Source organism: Silurus meridionalis, chromosome 11, assembly GCF_014805685.1.
Source record: "Silurus meridionalis isolate SWU-2019-XX chromosome 11, ASM1480568v1, whole genome shotgun sequence".
NCBI classification, from domain to species: Eukaryota; Metazoa; Chordata; class Actinopteri; order Siluriformes; family Siluridae; genus Silurus; species Silurus meridionalis.
In genome coordinates this window covers 13,425,719-13,443,565 of record NC_060894.1, presented here as the reverse complement: position 1 = coordinate 13,443,565, position 17,847 = coordinate 13,425,719, and the positions used below count along the sequence as shown (strand labels likewise).

General features: G+C 36.6%; 1 protein-coding gene across 3 annotated transcripts in view; it reads right to left on the bottom strand.

The window, feature by feature from the left end:
• Nucleotides 1–1,761: 1,761 nt before the first annotated feature.
• The window catches only part of dclk1a (doublecortin-like kinase 1a), a 54,954-nt gene continuing 38,868 nt past the window's right edge, over nt 1,762–17,847 (bottom strand). Inside the window, exons 6-18 of one of the 3 annotated variants that reach the window (XM_046861110.1) lie at nt 14,151–14,239; nt 9,469–9,553; nt 8,967–9,142; nt 8,673–8,792; nt 7,391–7,537; nt 6,095–6,228; nt 5,897–5,974; nt 5,375–5,471; nt 4,898–4,978; nt 3,432–3,545; nt 2,765–2,838; nt 2,132–2,185; nt 1,762–1,976 (exon numbers count right to left, since the gene is read on the bottom strand). In XM_046861110.1, coding sequence (XP_046717066.1) covers nt 1,943–1,976; nt 2,132–2,185; nt 2,765–2,838; nt 3,432–3,545; nt 4,898–4,978; nt 5,375–5,471; nt 5,897–5,974; nt 6,095–6,228; nt 7,391–7,537; nt 8,673–8,792; nt 8,967–9,142; nt 9,469–9,553; nt 14,151–14,239 — 1,283 coding nt within the window. In that variant the 3' untranslated portion in view covers nt 1,762–1,942. Of the gene's footprint in view, nt 1,977–2,131; nt 2,186–2,764; nt 2,839–3,431; nt 3,546–4,897; nt 4,979–5,374; nt 5,472–5,896; nt 5,975–6,094; nt 6,229–7,390; nt 7,538–8,672; nt 8,793–8,966; nt 9,143–9,468; nt 9,554–13,421; nt 13,960–14,150; nt 14,240–17,847 lie in introns of those variants that run through there. The other 2 variants (XM_046861111.1, XM_046861112.1) reach the window with 2 other exon arrangements.

Below are 17,847 nucleotides of genomic sequence, written 5' to 3'. Positions count from 1 at the left end.
TGTCCGGTGTGTGTCCATTTTTGTGACATGCTAAGGCTCTGTACCAGCAAGCTTTAAGACACTACACCAAACATCACTTTTTTACTCCAAGTGTGACAAACTGTTGTAATTTATTCTGTGCAGAATATTCTACCTACATCTAAACAATTCAGTGTCTTTGCTTTTTGCTTTTAAAACAAAATATTTTAATATATATTTGAAAATGTAATTCATAATGAATATTTCTAGAACAAGCTGTTTTTTTTTTCCACTTAAATAAATGAATGACTTTATTTACAGTCAACTTCATAATTATTGACCCCCTTTAAAAAGATTTATGGTATAGTATAAATATATATTATAATATTCAGAACATACAGGTGTTGTATAAAAATTTATTTTACATACACTTTTCTCATCCTTAGATATACTGGTCTTGAATACATATTTTGGTGGTACCAGGATTTACACACAAATGATTTGATGAATCTTATGGATAGGGGAGGAGTCATCCTAAAAGAAATCACTCCCATCAGGATAAAAAAAATAAATATGATATCAGTCTGCATACATACAGTGCATCCTGAATCCTTTTAGTTGTAAAGAAAAACAGGCAAATGATAAAAGATTGAACACAAAAAGTATACAAAATCACACTTTTTATTTAGCATTATTTTATACCTTTATTGTTTTTTGGGTGTGAACCGGGCACACAGTATAGCTGATTCCTTCATGTCAGACAAGGGTGCAAATAATGTAAACACAAGTAAAATTAGTCTAGCAGTGGCTGTAGACGTACCCAAAACTAGGGAATTTCTTTTTGTATTAATCATTGTTCTCATTATGAGTAATAAACAGAAGCAGTTAGAGTCCTCAAAGCCATGGCACTGATGCTGGTGCAAATGCAGGTTGGGTGCATTTTTGTTGATTTGACACACAGATTGGTGTTTATATCTTTCTCAATTCCTTTTTACTTTCTCACCAAATACTCAGTATTAATTAACAAAAAAAAAGGTGATAGTAGATATGGAATGGAATAATGGTCTGACCTTCACTAGCTTTTTTCCCAGTACACATTATCAGTTATATTTCAAATCAAATTTGCGACTAAAACCCAAAACTTCTGCCCCTTAAGACAAGTTCCCTTTCACATTCCACCATCTCTATATTGATTTTAGTTATAGATTTCCAACATAGAAACCGTGAGATGCTGAATATAATGGACGCAAGTTGTTCCAAAGAAAGTTAGTCTCTTCCACACGCTCACTGCGTTTGTGCTTACGCTTGGTTCAGTTATGTACAGTGAAATGATGACATATGCAATTGCTATACTTGCTAGTGCAGTTAAAGAAATATATACTGTCAATATCAAAATAATTCAAATCATATTATTTACACAGATTACAAAAAAAACGGTCCCCATCTCACGTAAGAGCCTGATCTCTGTTCCAGACAGCACCTTCAGCTGCAATTTCAGAGAGGAGGAGAGCAAAGTGCTGTAAAACTGAGGGAGTATTATTGTGATGGGGAGGAAAGTGTTGTTTACACAAAAGACAGCTGCTTGGATTCCAGACTGCAGCAATCAGGTCCCTGCGGCTCTGCAGCTTCATATAATCTCTCAATAAAAATGACCAATTTACTGTTACTGAACTGTTAATTAGCTGCTCCATCCACAAAACCACCAGGAACATTCAGCAAGACTGGACCAAAGATACATGAAATCAGCGGATGAAAGTTTAAGGCTGACTTCTTTTAACTAAAAAAACTCCAAAACAAAACAAATAAATTAATGAAGTGATTCAATTCAAATAATTCATTGTCAGTTCTGACAAACTACTCGCAATTCTTAGTTGGGCAACAAAGTCCACACTTTCCAAAATGGTTCAGATGAATTCCACACTCCACACTCTGAATCCTCATAAACCCTTCTTCTCTTTCTGCACTCACCATCTTCACTCAGACCCTAGAAGGGGGAGCTGGGGGAGCAGACAGTCTCACTGAAACAGCCAGAAAAGTCTTCAGACTCAGGTTTAGATGTGAAGGAGGTGGGTATGGTGGGCTGATAGGGACATTTTTTGGAGAGATAGATAAAGGACCAGAGTGGAAAGTGGAGGCTACAGAACGGCTGGGTGGTGCAAGGCTCTGTGCTTACATTCTGGTGGCATCCTCATCTGAGAATCTGCCTCTCCTTATCAAGAGTGGTGGCCTAGAGGAGGGACAGAGAAAGCATTTGAATTGTTATAGGCACGGGTTAATAAATTATGCCATAATATCATAAGATTGTATTTCATAATTTTGTGTTGCTAAATATGAGATGATGTGTAATTTAAAGCATTTTGTAATTTAAAGCAATTGAGCTTAGAGCTGTGCACAGTCTGCAAAGCAAACAACAATTTCCCTGATTATTATTTTATTATTATTACATGCATATACATTCATTCATATAAATGATTAAAGGCAATTTAAAATTTTACAATTTTAAACTCCGTCATTTGGGAACCTTCTGTTTATAGTTTTACAAAGAATCTTTAAGGGTTTTCCCAAAAGGGCTAAAAAAAACCTTTAAATTTAAATGTAAACCTGCAAACAAAGGAAAAGGTTTACAGCATCAAGCAAAAATCTAATTTGAAATAAATCAATTGATAAACAGATGATAAAACATCCAGAGAGTTGTGTATTAAAATATGGCACAGTACACAGGGTGCATTTTCACAGTGACGCAGCATCACAGTGCAGTAATACAACAAAAGAGGTAAGAAGGCATCTGTTGTCAAACATTATGTACCTTATCCAGAACATCACTGGGTGCTGATAGAAGTCCAGTGACCCTGATCTCTGGATGCCAAAGTCATGGTTGAGCTATAAAGAGAAAAAACAAGTTCTCACACATAACACCCCAAGTCAGTTGAAAATAGTTTTAGGACATGCTCAGGCCACTGAAATTGAGGTGTACAATATATCATTTACAACTAGTACAATATATTACACCTCCTCTTTTTGATTCCTCTTATGCACCTTTACTGCATTTATTTTTAAACATTAAACCACATCCAATACTAAGGCAGTGCAGATTTAATTATTGACAGCATTCAACACGTCACAAAAACTATGTGCAGTGTGCAGGTTGTTGTTGACATTTTCCTTATTTTTTTTTTTTTTTACAAATATACATCTCTTAACAAAAACTTTGCCAAATTAATGATTATATTCGGTTTAAATATATTTATAAGAAATCTAAGATTATATGGCACAAAGTATTAGCATAAACATGAAAATATGAGCTATGAGTAATTTGAATTACAGCAGAAACTACTGCCTGAATTGATGTTATAGAAAATGAATTATCTCTCTTCTGAGAATCATGAACAGCGGTGTAATTACTTGTATGACATAATGTGATGTAATCATTTAATTCTTTCAAGTCACAGAGCTGTTGCGAGAGCAGGTCTCACCGTGATAACATCCATTTCTGACATGGGGTTGCTGGGCTTGGGGCTTGTGTTAAAGTGCTTCTTGATCTTTCCTGCCACTGACAGCTGATGCTCATTCTCTGACAAACCCTCATCCTGTGAATGTAATGTGCAATCTTATATAGTGCAAATGAAAGATACCTGATATTTTACTAATGTGGGTGAGTTATGAATAAAATTAATGAACAAGTCAGTGTTTTTTGTTTTAAGATCACATTTGTCACACAAAGTTTAATGTCAAATCTAATGTCTGCTATTTACTGAATGATGTGTAAATAACCCCGGGTCCAAAAAGTTGGGATTCTGTGTACTGTAATTAAAAACAAAATGCAGTGATTTGCAATTTGCATTATATTTACAAAGGGACATAGAAACAAATCATATGTTCAAACTAAAGAAATGTAGCATTTTATGGAAAATTTTGCATCGATGAAAGATTTTACATAAAAATATAAAAATTTAAGGTCATATTGAATTTGATGGCTGCTCAAGAGCTCAAAAAAGTTGGCGCAGGGTCATATCTAGCATCTTCCATTCTTTTACTAATGACTGAGAGTTTTAGGAGAGGTATGTTGTCCCATTCATGTTTGATACACAATTCAAGCTGCTCAACAGTCCTGAATCTTCTTTGTCATATATTTTGTTTCATGATGTGCCAAATGTTTTAAGTTGAAAAAAAAAACCTGCACGCAGGCTAGTTCAGCACTCAGGCTTTTCTACTACATAGTCATGCTGGTATAACAGATGCAGGATGTGGTTTAGCATTGTCATGCTGAAATATCCAATTCTGTCCCTTAAAGAGATATCTGTATGGAAGCATAAAGGTTTCCATTAATGAATCATACTTGTTTTTTAAAGCAGTGCTTCCTGAGGGCCCAAAGCTCCCAGACACCCCTTATAGATTTTTGCCCTTGTCCCGTGCACACAGAGATTTCTATAGATTCTCCTAATCTTTTGTAGTTGCAGTTTTTTGCAGATTGGTGAAAATATGTCCATGTTTAATTTTCAGAGGCTCTGTCTCTCCAAGATACTCTTTTTACACCCAATCATTTTACAGACATTTAGTCAATTAACCTATTAACTAACAATTAGTTGCAAATTTTATTTTGCCTTTTCTTGCAAATTAAAAATTACCTTCTTTTTAATAATTAGTTAAAATTATTTAATTATTATTACCTTTTTAAATTATGTTTAAACATTTGACTTGTTACCCAAGTTTTATTATGAATAACATGTTTTTATGAGATTTGCAGATCATTGCATTTTGTTTTCACACTTTTTTGAAATTATTGAAAATATTTCTAGGCTCCTTTGACACAATGTAAACTGTTAAAAGCACTATATAAATAAAATTGAATTAAACTGAATTAAAATGATATAAGTAAAAAACAACAGTTTTTTTTTTGGTTGTATTTTGCTACAGAGCAGTATCATCATAAGGTACTTACAGTCACCCAGGGATGTTCCAGCACCTGTAGAGCTGTATATCTCTGATCCACTTCCACCTGCAGCATGGATATAATCAGCTCCTTTACACCCACACCCACACCCACCCACACACACAAACACACACAAAGAAGAGAAAGAGAAAGAGAGAGAGAGAGAGAGAGAGAGAGAGAGAGAGAGAGAGGGGGGATTATCAGTGTGCATCTAAAACAGATTGCCGAGCTGTTCCTACAAGATTTTAATTATTAAATTCTTTAAACATAAGCATAGATATTATAGTTAGTTTTATGCATCTGAATTTGATGGAATTCCTTATATGCAATAACTCTTAAAAGTGATATATATATATATATATATATATATATATATATATATATATATATATATATATATATATATATATATATACTGTGCATTTAGACGCCCTAAATAATTATTGAATGATGGAAGTGGTTAAAAAAATAAAAAAAATCACACACCTTGGCTGAGTCTGACACATTGTCCCAGTATGGGAGAGGAAATTCTAACTGACCCAGCAGAATCTGGTCAAACAGTGCTTCCTGGTCATCTGCACACCTGTCAAAAGAGAGACAAATTGCAGAAAATCACAGTTAAAAAGTAAGAACTAATGAATTGTAATATATCCAGAAAACATAAGCGGGCTATGCTGCTCCTGCTGCCTTACATAACTCATCTCAATTACACTTCCTACACTGGCTAGCACACATCACACATCATAATTCTGTTAAACAGAAGGCCTACAAAACAACATCCAAAATAATTCAGATAACCAGCAATGCGCCACATCGAGCGCAAATTCTCAGCTTGGACACACCAGTCTGTCCACATTCACGCATTTCAATCAGTTTGTGTAATAGGTGTTAATATTGAGCTTTTTGAAAGATACAATAAGTCTGATAAATAAATAAAATCTCAGTATAAAATAATATAATGAACACTTCCTAATTTCTTCCAAATAAAACAGAACACAATAATCTCACCCTCGGAACGGTGGGAAGCCGCACAGTAGTATGTATGTAATAACTCCAGCTGCCCAAATATCTACCTTAAGGCCATAGCTAGAGAGAGAAAGAAGAAGTCATTAGTCTGAAAGGATATAATGATGCTGTACTGCTAAATACACTATGTCATCACACCTACACAGACTTGAGAAGCGTTATCAGTGAGAAAAGTCTTACCCGGTCTCTGCAATAATCTCAGGTGCTACATAAGTGGGAGTCCCACAGACAGTGTAGAGTGGCCCATCCACCACTGTGGCCAAGCCAAAGTCTCCCAGCTTTAAAGACTTACTGCCGTCCTGGTGCTCGTACACCTGAATCAGTTTAAAGAGGACAGGTTTTACACTTCAAACAGGAATGTGACTTCAAAATCAAAGCCTAAGGGATATTTAAATATTCTTGTAAATATTAAGAAGTTAAGCAGTAAACCCCTTTTGTGTTTATTTGTTTAGTGAACTATTTTGTCTTTTTGCTTAAACCTGAGGGTTTGACTATGCTAAAGAAGAAAGACAGGCTGCTGTCATAAACACATGGGGGGTGAGAATGGTATTAAAGTTTCTTTCTTTCTTTCTTTCTTTCTTTCTTTCTTTCTTTCTTTCTTTCTTTCGACTTCTCCCATTAGGGGTCGCCACAGCGGATCATCCGTATTCGTGATTCGCATATTCGATTTGGCACGTTTTACTCTGGATGCCCTTCCTAACGCAACCCTCCCCATTTATCCAGGCTTGGGACCGGCACTAAGAGTGAACCGGCTTGTGCAACCCTAATGGCTGAACCCGGGCTGCGGTGGTGAGAGCACCAAATCCTAACCACTAGACCACCAGGGTACCAATGGTATCAAAGTTAGTAATACATGTAATTACCACCAACATAAGGTGAGTGCCAGTGACTCAGTGGCCAATTCACTTTGTGCTAATTAAATTTTACAGCCACAGTGGAGATGTGCCGACAATCATAAAAGCTATGGAACTAGTGAATAGTTTAGATAATTGACCATAATTCAAATCTTTATGTCATAAAAGCTAAGCCATGCTATTAATTTTGGTAGAAAATTTGAGCCTAATATGCCCACATACAGTTCTCTGTGAATAATGTTCTAGCTGAATTGCATCATTTATGACCACTCTCTCTTTCTCTCTTAATCATCATCGGGTCCTAAGGCCAGGGTACACACACTCACACACTGAGAGTGACATGTGTTTGAAGCGATTTAGTCTTTGCACAGGGTGCAGTATGACTGTCAGTTTGTGAGTCATGTGTCACTTCCTCTCCTCTGACAGTGAGATCACACACTAGGCTCCAGGAAAAAACAAGCAGGAAGGACAGATCTGACAGTCAGTGAGTTGTCCACCTGCTTTTTTTCCATTTAATTATTACTTTTCCAATTGATTCACTCTAATGTATTTATTATTTCAATTATTTGTTTAAAGTGGACATGTTCAAATAGCTTTCAGATTAATTAAACAGCCCTCTTACCAAAAGGTTCTCTGGTTTAATATCTCTATGAACGATGTTAAGGCTGTGTAGATATTTAATAGCGTTGGCCAGATTATACAGCATGCCACTCGCATCTCTCTCTGTGTATCTGGTTGCAGAGGTAATAGCATCGAAGAGGTCGCCCCCCTGTGGACAAGCCAGACAACCACACATTTAGCACCAGCAAAGTTTCAAACCAACAGAAAACAGTACACGTTTTTTTTTTTTTAACCATTCATATTTTATAACAAAGCTTATTTAGCAGGCACAAGATAATAAGTTTATTAGTTTGTACCTCACATTAACATTAACTTGCTGTTGATAAATAACATTACTAAGTAATAAGTTACTACTGTGGCCTAAATTGTTAAAATCCCCTTACAGAGAGCGCTAAGTGGAGCAGGAGCTTTATATAGAGCAGTACTGGACAAGCCAGCTGTACTGTAAGGACCAACAAAAGGAGACATCAAACAAAAAAGGCCCTCGAAAATCTGTGTGCTCCTTTCTGTCCTGTTTCTCTAAATTTGCAGAGACTAGCATATAGATTGGGTAAAGCCTATATGTTGCCCTGAAATGCTAAAGTGTATATGTTTAAAAATAAATTATGGAAAAGGGACAAAAAGTGTTAATATTTCACACAACCAATTTAAATATTATAAACGTAATATTACATCTTGGATGTTACTTTTTAATTGGTTCTTACCTACAGTAACACTAAAAGATACACAATTTAGGCATTACATTATGATCACCTGAATAATATTGACTGGTCTGTGACTATGCAGCTCAATACTAAACAAACTGTGATGGATTGTGTACTCTGAGACCTTTCTATAAGAACCAGCATTAACTTCTTTAGCAATTTGAGCGACAGTAGCTTGCCTGTTAATAGGACCACACAGACCAGCCTTTTCTCCCCACATGCATCAATGAGCTGTGTCTGCCCAGTTCATCACTTTTCCTTCCTTGGACCACTTTTGATAGATACTGACCACTGCAGACCCTGCAAGAGCTGCAGTTTTGGAGATGCTCTGACCCAGTCGTCTAGCTATCACAATTTGGCCCTCGTCAAACTCGCTCAAATCCTTATGCTTGCCCATTTTCCATGCTTCCAACACATCATCTTTGAGGACAAAATGTTCACATTAGCAGCCTAATATATTCCACCTACTACCAGGTCCCATGATGAGGAGATAATCAGTGTTATTTACTTTACCTGTCTCAATGTTATAATGTCATAATGTTACACTTGATCAGTTTATGCATCGTGCAACATACACACCTTGACAAGTTCCATGACAAGGTAGAGCTCACTGTATGTGTCCATCTCCTCAATCAGCAGCACGATGTTGGGATGTTTAACTCTCCGTAGAATAGCCACCTCATTCTGAATCATTTGCTCCTAGGAGAGAAAAGCAATTCGGAAATAAAACCTTAACCTAAACTCTGAAAAAGCTTTGAGATTAGTGGAATATGTGATGATGGCAAGAATATTTTGAATATTATACATAAAAAACATGATTAGTACAGTAAAACCAGCAAATAGTGATTTTTTTTTTTACTGTGTCCTACTCACTTTTCCTCTGCATTTGCCTTTATTGATGATTTTCAGAGCGTAGGCCCGGCCATTAGAGCGCTCCACACATTCGTGCACTACTGCAAAGTTGCCATCGCCGATCATTCGGCCCACTGAGTAGCGGTCAGAAATGGAGGCTGGGACTGCAGGAGCTGTGCTCTCCTCCACAGGCTCAGCTAATCAGAATATAACAAGATACATAAAGACTTTTACATGGAAAAGAGGCATTACATCTAAATCATAAGCACACTTCATGGCAGACAGGTGATCTCACTGCATATCAACAGCTTGCAAATGCTGACATGTCTGCCTTTAAAGCACACTGTCATTGCACCACTGAGACTGTACATAAGAAGCAAAAGAAAATATGACGTAATAAATGATATTATAAAATGGATAATACACTGCCTTTTTTTTTATCTCAGTTAGAATTCTAAATGGTTTAAACATAGTTTTTGTACAGTAATGTGTAGAAATGGTGCAAGTAGTCAAAGCCTCATACCATCACTGACAGCACTGTCCCCTTCATCCAGGATGCAGACCTTTGTAGAGGTCAGCGAGGTGGAAGAGCAGCTCTCTTCAGAGCCCTGAGAGAAGCAGAGCAGTGAAGATCATCTATTTGCACATAATTACAATGGGTGTTGGAAAATGGAAAAATGACATGACATCTATGTGGCAAATGTACATTTCTAAAGCACTTTGCAGGCAGTTGTTTCACCTCAATATCTTTGCATTTACTTCTACAACTACTATTTTGTGTCTGTTCTTCCTACATCTATGTCACCACAGCTATTCTCACCTTTAAATATAAGACTCAACACTGTGCTGAGGCAAAACCCTTGGGTGGCTCACTGGCTGGTTGTCATGACAGCAGTGAGGGAGCTGGAGAGAGACTAAGAACAGGCAAAAAGGATGCAAAATGGCTTTTTTAAGTTTTGGACCCTCGGGGTCAGTGATGAAAATTATTAGAAATGTACCATGATCTGTTATCGGTCATGTGACTGCTTTAGCAAACAGTATTAGCCCAGAGAACATCAATTCCAAAAACTTTGAGACGCTGTATAAAATAAAAAATTTTGTTATGCAAAAAAGAGTCCACATTAAAACATGATCCAGAAACGGTGCTCATTTTAAATAGACTGAGACAAAAACTGTCAAACGAATCTAAATTAATTATTTCTTATGGAAACTATGAATACATATCTGAAAAGGAACCATCAGTGCTTAAGGGTATAAACAGGATTTAGAGCAACATATGCTTCTATCCAGACATTGTCTTATTTTTATAGAAGGCCATAAAAAAAATTTGCAAATCATTGCCTTGTTTTTATTTACATGTTACACGGCATCCCAACTTTTTTGGAATTGTGGTTGTATGTGAAGTCTGTTTGAGTGTATGTGTGTGTGTGTGTGTGTGTGTGTACAAGAGAGAGAAAAAAGACAGAGAGAAAGAAAGAGGGAGATGGACAGAGAAAGAGGGTCAGAGAAAGGGAGGGAGAGAGAGAGTGAGAGAGTGAGATAGACAGAGAGAGGGAGAGCATGAGTGGGTCAGAGAAAGAGAGAGAGAGAGAGAGAGAGAGAGAGAGAGAGAGAGAGAGATAGAGAGAGAGAGAGTTGCTATTAGTATTGCATTCTGTAACATTTCATTGAGAACACAAGCCATAGTAACAGCAATACAACTCTGTTGCTATGGAAACTGCAGGTCTGTCAGAGTGAGCAACTGTAATCTGTGTGTGAAAGCGAGTACATGCCCATACAAAACAATGTCTTGTTTCCTGTCTCTCCATTTGCCAAATATGATTATTTCCTTTGCCTCTGTAGACAGTTATGAAAGAACCACTGAGCTCATTCTATGTGATATTACCTTTACTTGTATTTTGATAAACAGTAAAGCTCATAAAGAATCTGTTATCGGTTGTACCACAGCACGGCTCAATTCTCAATTATGATTAAGGTGTTTTAGAAATCCATGTTTATAAATAAATAAATAAACAAATAAATAATATACATTGTAAAAATAATAATTCCTGTCACCCTGAAGTTTATTTCACAAAACACAATTCCTTACTTCATATCACCTTCATTTTAAAGTTCAGACTTTACAATTCTCTTCACAAACCTTATTGCTCATCTTTGTTTCTTCATTTCTCTCCCGAGCCCAGAGATTATTTATTTTAATCCAGTCAGAACATCCAGTAATCCACTAAACCATGATTTGCATCATGTACTGTTTGTTCTGATTTTGTCAGAATTTCACTCAAACTTCATGACTTTAGCATAACAACTATTAAAAGAGAAACCTTTACTTGATTTTATTATTGGATATGACCAACATTGTGATTGTTGGGAATTCCGTTTTTAGGATAAACCACAACACTTGCTACAATAACACTGTACCGAGTAATTTTCCAGTCTTCTTCGAGAAAAGCACATAGAGAAAGCAAACATTGGACTAGAGAAACTTGCATACACCTGAAATATACCACACCAATATAATCAGATATACAACACAAAAGCAAAAAGACAGAACTGATAGGAATAAGAAACAGGAATAAATGATGTGATAAAACAGCACACAATCCAAATTACTTAATGAAAACAAATGAAGACAAATTAATATACAGAATTACATGCACAAAACAAATACAGCTATCACATGTAACTCAGTTGTGTGAGAAAAAGAGGGCAAAAAAAAAAAAATCGATGACCACTTGTGCAGTGTGATGTTTCTCATGATACTGTAAGGAATAACAAAACCATAAAAACATGCATGAAATTACCTTTTCTTTACACACAGATGGCAGATGCACATGTATTTTTTAGAAAACACACACACACACACACACACACACACAAAAACCTTACATTTAAAATAAAATGACAATTTTCAAAATCAATTACTGTAAAATGAATGACAAGAAACTTACACACAAATGAGAGGAGCATGCAACTCAACAGACAGTAATGTGGTTTATTTCACTGATCGAATTAACAGAATACATTAGAAGGGAAAACCAAAGATGTGCCATCACTATAACTGATTACAAATAAAGTGAACCATGGGAAATAAAATCTGAACTGTAAATAACCCCCCTGGAATGCGTACCAAACTGAGACAGAACCTGCTTTTATACATAAATTGCATATTGTTGGTGAAATTATTAAAAGAACTTTGCCTCACTCCATCCTACATTACTTGCCCTATTGCCCTCTACTCTTCCTTACATATCTATTTTTCCATTCATCAGATGTTGCTGTGGTAACAGTTTCCACTTCAAACAGTTAATAGTTAATTTGTGAGAATTCCACTTAAATTACTATTATCATTTAAAATGTTAAAATTACATTACATTAAAATGTAATGTTAAATGTATAAAATCAAAATGTCTTTTGCATTCTTCCTTCACTTATATTAGCATAAGCATGATTAATACATGTGTATAAATAGTTCAGTGCTGAGCATAAATTCAGTGTTGGTTCAGATCAAATAAACTGATGTGTATAGCAAATGAGCAGATGTGGAGAATCAGTATTATGCATAATGTATTAAACAACAAAAGAATCACTAAAGACTATTAGCATAGAACCACACTTTGTTCAAGTAAAGGAACAAAGATTTTCCAAAAAAGTAGGAGTATTAAAACTAAGCATAAATGCCAGAGGCCATGCAAAATTTAAGGCTCAGCTCAGTGTCTGACTCTCAAATAACAAAACAGGAACATTCAGTACTGAAGTCAACGCATTAATGCAGGAACGCTTTTCATCTTCCTTACCCCATTCACAAAATGTGAGCTTTTTTTCATACTGTGACCTACTTATATGGCAGACAGCTGTGAAGCCATCAAGATTCTGTCTTTCTTAGATTCGATCATCAGACTGCTTAAATCTGTCCTCTGGAGAGGTGGCAAGCAGCGAGAACTGTGTAAAGCAATCCTCCTCAGATCAAAGTACACTGAGATCATCCTGCTTCGAGCGCTCTTCCAGTGATAACTGACTGGTGCGGATATGTGCAGTGAATTTGAAACAGGGTGGGATGAACTCAAAGAGTAATTTTTTGATCTCAGGGAATGACTTAGTTTTAGGATAATCCGATGTTAGTTGTTTTATCACTCAGCAGCAGCTGTGCCACAAATTCTCCTGTCTAAGTTTTCCTACTGTATACACGCATGAAAAGACCAAGTTCCAGACACTCCATGAAAAACTTCTGGCTACAGTACAAAATGTCAGTCTTTTACTCACCCTCCAATATAAAAGACAACTTTTTTGTTTACACTACCACATACTGGCACCACATGAAAAGGCGAAACATTGCCAGGATGAGCCAGAAATCAAAAATCTATACACACACACACACCACAAGGGCACAGTGTTACTGTTTTGGATAAAGTGTAGAGGAGATATATATATATATATATATATATATATATATATATATATATATATATATATATATATATAGAGAGAGAGAGAGAGAGAGAGAGAGAGAGAGAGAGAGAGAGAGAGAGAGAGAGAGAGAGAGAAAAGAGATTTTTGTTAATTACATAATTACATGGTTGGTGACAGGTCTTGATTGACCATGGGCACACTATCCCTGCCTCCTCATTAACTGATGCAGCAGGATTTGGAACACTTCAATGTGGTTACACACATCTTTAGCCCCTTACAACACAAAAAAATTTAAATGAAATTAAATGTGGACAGTAAAACCCGAACTCCCACTGAGTTGCATGCTCATTCAATGACCAAAATGTACACTCTATTTCCAACAGTAGACAGTGTGTCTACTCATCATTACAAAACTACTAAAAGGCAGAGGTTGCTTTCCATAAACAAATCTACTGGGCTTTCACACATGGCTCTGGTGGCCAAATAAGTATGAGTGTGTGACAACGTTCAGGTGATTCCCCATTGTTAGATATCTCATTGCTATTTCCCCTCTGAGCGAGTTTGTGTGGAGTTAGGCTGCATGTTTGGTGCCTGCCCTGTCCTTCTCCTGAGAACACATAAGGAGTGTGTTACCAATGGCTGGAACAGGGAAGGCTGTCTAAAGGAATTAATAATCCAATAAAAAATAATCCAACATGGAAATAAAAATGAACATAAAATAAAATAGGATCGAGGCAGATTTAACTAAGCATGAGTTGTAATGATAGTGCATAAGTGTATGCAAAATAATGTATTTACCTTCTTAAGGCTCCCTGGACTGGCTGGAGTTGGACTGGGTGATTTCATACAGTTTACTGTAGAGAGCTGGCTGGCTGGAGTCCCATTCACTACGAGCAAATAGGAAACACAGTTGGTTTTATCAGCCAAACATTAATAGTACAATACAAACCATGGTCACTGAATTAAAGCAACATAAACAAACATATCCTGGATTTGGAGGAGGTGAAGCAAACACAATGTTACAGTGTAGAAACACATAGAATAGCCAGTATACATCATCATTTCTAATGCACTCTTATGGACAACTTTTTTATAATATGACACTGTAGCCTTACACTGAATCCTTTCAATGATCTAGACCTGAACCTGGCTCCAGGAAAGCAGCTGCATGTATAAGGAGCTGTGGGATAAGAAGACATCACCCACACAGTTTTGCCCACACACCTTCCTCCCACACTTGGACATCAATCCATCCCTCCCACTAAACATTCCCTGCTAAACACAGAAGCAGGAAAACTATAAAGTAAAAGATGTCTCCACATTTTATTCCATACACAGCTTGCAAAATTATCTATTCGCATTTAGATTAATCACTGCTACGCTGGGACAGATGATTTTACCTTTTGACCCACTGGTCACAACAATCAAGAATGCAAAAACAATAGCCAATCGATTAGCAGAGATTATACTAAAGGATATGACAATATAATGCTGACTGTCGGATCTTGCACATGAATTCCAAACACAAATTAATGCACATGACTTGGCAACAGAATCTTACTGAGAGTAGACTGGATTATCAAGAGGATGTGAGTATGAGTAGTGTCGGGTTTCACAGCACACAAGCTCTCGTGCAATTTTTTTTTTACAGGCAAAAAGAAAAAAAATAATGAGCAAAAAATCAAACAAAACATGAAGGGAGGAGCAACATCTAATTACAGGGACATCTCATGATGTAATTCATCATGTATGCATCCGTTTTTATATTTGAAACACTTAATTTGAAATCCGGATTTCAAAGTAAACACTAAAATATGAAAGATCAACCATATGCAGCAGAGGATCACATCTGACAGCTAAAAGAAAGCAGTTGGGAAATGACACTTACAAATTGTATAGATTGTTTTAAACGATTACCAGTACAGTCGTTAATTCCTACTGCCTATATTGAATACCCGACCAACGCTTCAATAAACCGTTCAAACACTGGAGAGCCCAAAAAGGCATTCTTCGACAAGAAAATCCATGCAGCGCAGGTGATCTCCTACCTTCGTATTGCAGCATCCCGGAGTCAGACACAGTGCAGGTTAATCCGAAAGGCAGGAGGAAGCGGCGCACACTTTCTGAGCGCTCGAGCGCTCCGGCTGCAATTAGAATGAATGAACGAAAGGGGCGGAGCGTCAGCGCGAGCGCTCGCGTTCGACTGTAGGCGGGCGGTCTGCGAGCGTAGTCGCTGACGAGAAGCCGCGCGCATGCGCAAGACACCCCACCGTAGTGGGTGGCGCGGGCGTGGATCGTTGTAGAGGAGATCTGAATTTTCTCACTGACAGACGGTCTGTGTTGGTGAAGCGATTAGGAGAGAAGCATAAAAAAACCTCACAAACAAACGCCGTAATTAACCATACGCAGGCGTTTGGTGTGTGTGTGTACACCATATTTTTTCCTTGAAGTGGTAAACAGATTACTAACACACGAGCAACTATAATTCACGTCAGGATGGGAGTATGAAATAAGCAGTGTGTATCAGGATACACGTCAACGTTTCTCTCATACGGTACCCTGAGTCACGTGAAAACTAGGCGACTAATACGAGTACTGCTGTTAGTGAACAGGACAATGCTGGGGTTCTACTGTGTTCTTTTGACTCATGCACCTTTTGAAACACTTAAAAAGTAAACAGATCCAAAGAATTATTAGGGGAAATGTAAGGGGCAGTTGGCACGAGAGACCTACAGCTCACCTGTTATATTCCAAAATAAATGACATGTAATTAAATGTAACTAATTTTTTTTAAACGAAACATTTTCTTTCTGATCTCCCTTGTAAATATTAATTCTCTACGATTCTGATCGTTTTTATTGGCAAAATTGCAGAGTTCGGCTGAGATTAAGTAAGTAAAGCACAAAAGGTGTGATGTGTGAAAGATATTTAGTCTTGTTGCTATCAATAAAACTAAACTAAAAAAAAAAAAAAAAAAAAACATAAAAGGCAGCCATTGCCCCTGCCGCAATGACCAGGGCATGTGAGAGCCCAACTACTGATGACTCTCCCATTCCTCCTACTGGTGTCTATCTCTAACAAAATTTACAGTGATGCCATTGTCCAGAAGGATAGGCATATAGGTTTCATTTATAAATAAAGGCAATAGTATGCAATGTATATTTTCATTTTTGAATGATTTAACATCCAAACAATATTTGCATCAAGAGCTGTTAAAAGATTTTACTGAAAATTTAATCAGATATATTTCTACCAAGTGATAATGAATATCAGACTTAAATCCTATTCACAGACTACACTAAAAACAGCAAAACTCATGTAGTAAAACATGTCTCATATAGGCTATACTGAATGTGCGTAAAGAATGCAATATTAAATATGAATAATAGCCTTGCCTTATCAAACCAAGTTAATAAGAATTTAATCATTTAATTTCTTCGAACTTGTGTGAGTAAATCTGGTCTGTCCAGTGCCATAACAACCCTTGATCTTTATTTATAATTTGTTTTACTTTAAACTAAATAATGTATTTTAAACCTTGGTTTTACTGCGCATTTTTCTCAGTTTATGATGCAGCATGGGCTCTATTTTTATTTATTTTTTTATTGAATGCTGGTCAATGTTTAAGACTTGAGTTTGTAATCAATCAGAAAATATGACTTTTGAGATAAGGTTATAATGTGGTTTTCAGCCTTCATGGAGGTGCCAATTTCAAATGAAGAACTGCATGTATGTGTAAGTGTGTGAATGGCAACGCAAAGAGAAACAGGGGGTGAAATACACTCATGGGCACCATCTGTGGCACCATGTTAATGTGATGCAAGTGATGCATTCGTAGTCAGACTGCACTATGTTATTTTGGTTCATTGCTTCAGCACTTTCTCAAAGCAGCTTGCAATGAAAGCCTATAAAAGAGCTAATCCCTGTCACCCCCTTTCCCCCCCACAGAATGAGTCTTGTGTGGCCTCCACACAGCCGTAGAACTGCATGGCCATCTGGAGTGTCTTCCAGGATGGGCTAAGCCTCAATTAGGTTGAAAAGTTAATTGGTTAACAAACATCTAAAAAGTGGATAATGTTTAACAACATTTAACAACTTCAAACAGTTTGACAATTGAATTGTCATTGAGAAAGCCAGCTTTGTGCTTCAGCCAGTCAGATTTGGAGAGCTGGCTAAAGACCAATCTTTGATCAGCCAGTCTGAACAAATGTTTCTTTTGGTTAAGGCAAAACCTTAGAAGTATCTATTGTGAGCTGTTTACTGTACGCAAAGACTTTTTGTATTAATGGGTAAATATTTTTTCTAAAGATAAGATCAGTGCCAAACATGGCCCTGTCCTAATTATTTTTTAAACGTGTTGGAGATATCATATTCTAAATTAAGTAAAAAAAAAATAAAAATTAATTGGAATGCTAAATTTCCTTAGTTTAAATATTTACATATTTGTGCACAAAATAAGGTTTCATGAGATTTGCAAATCAATTTACCAATTGCA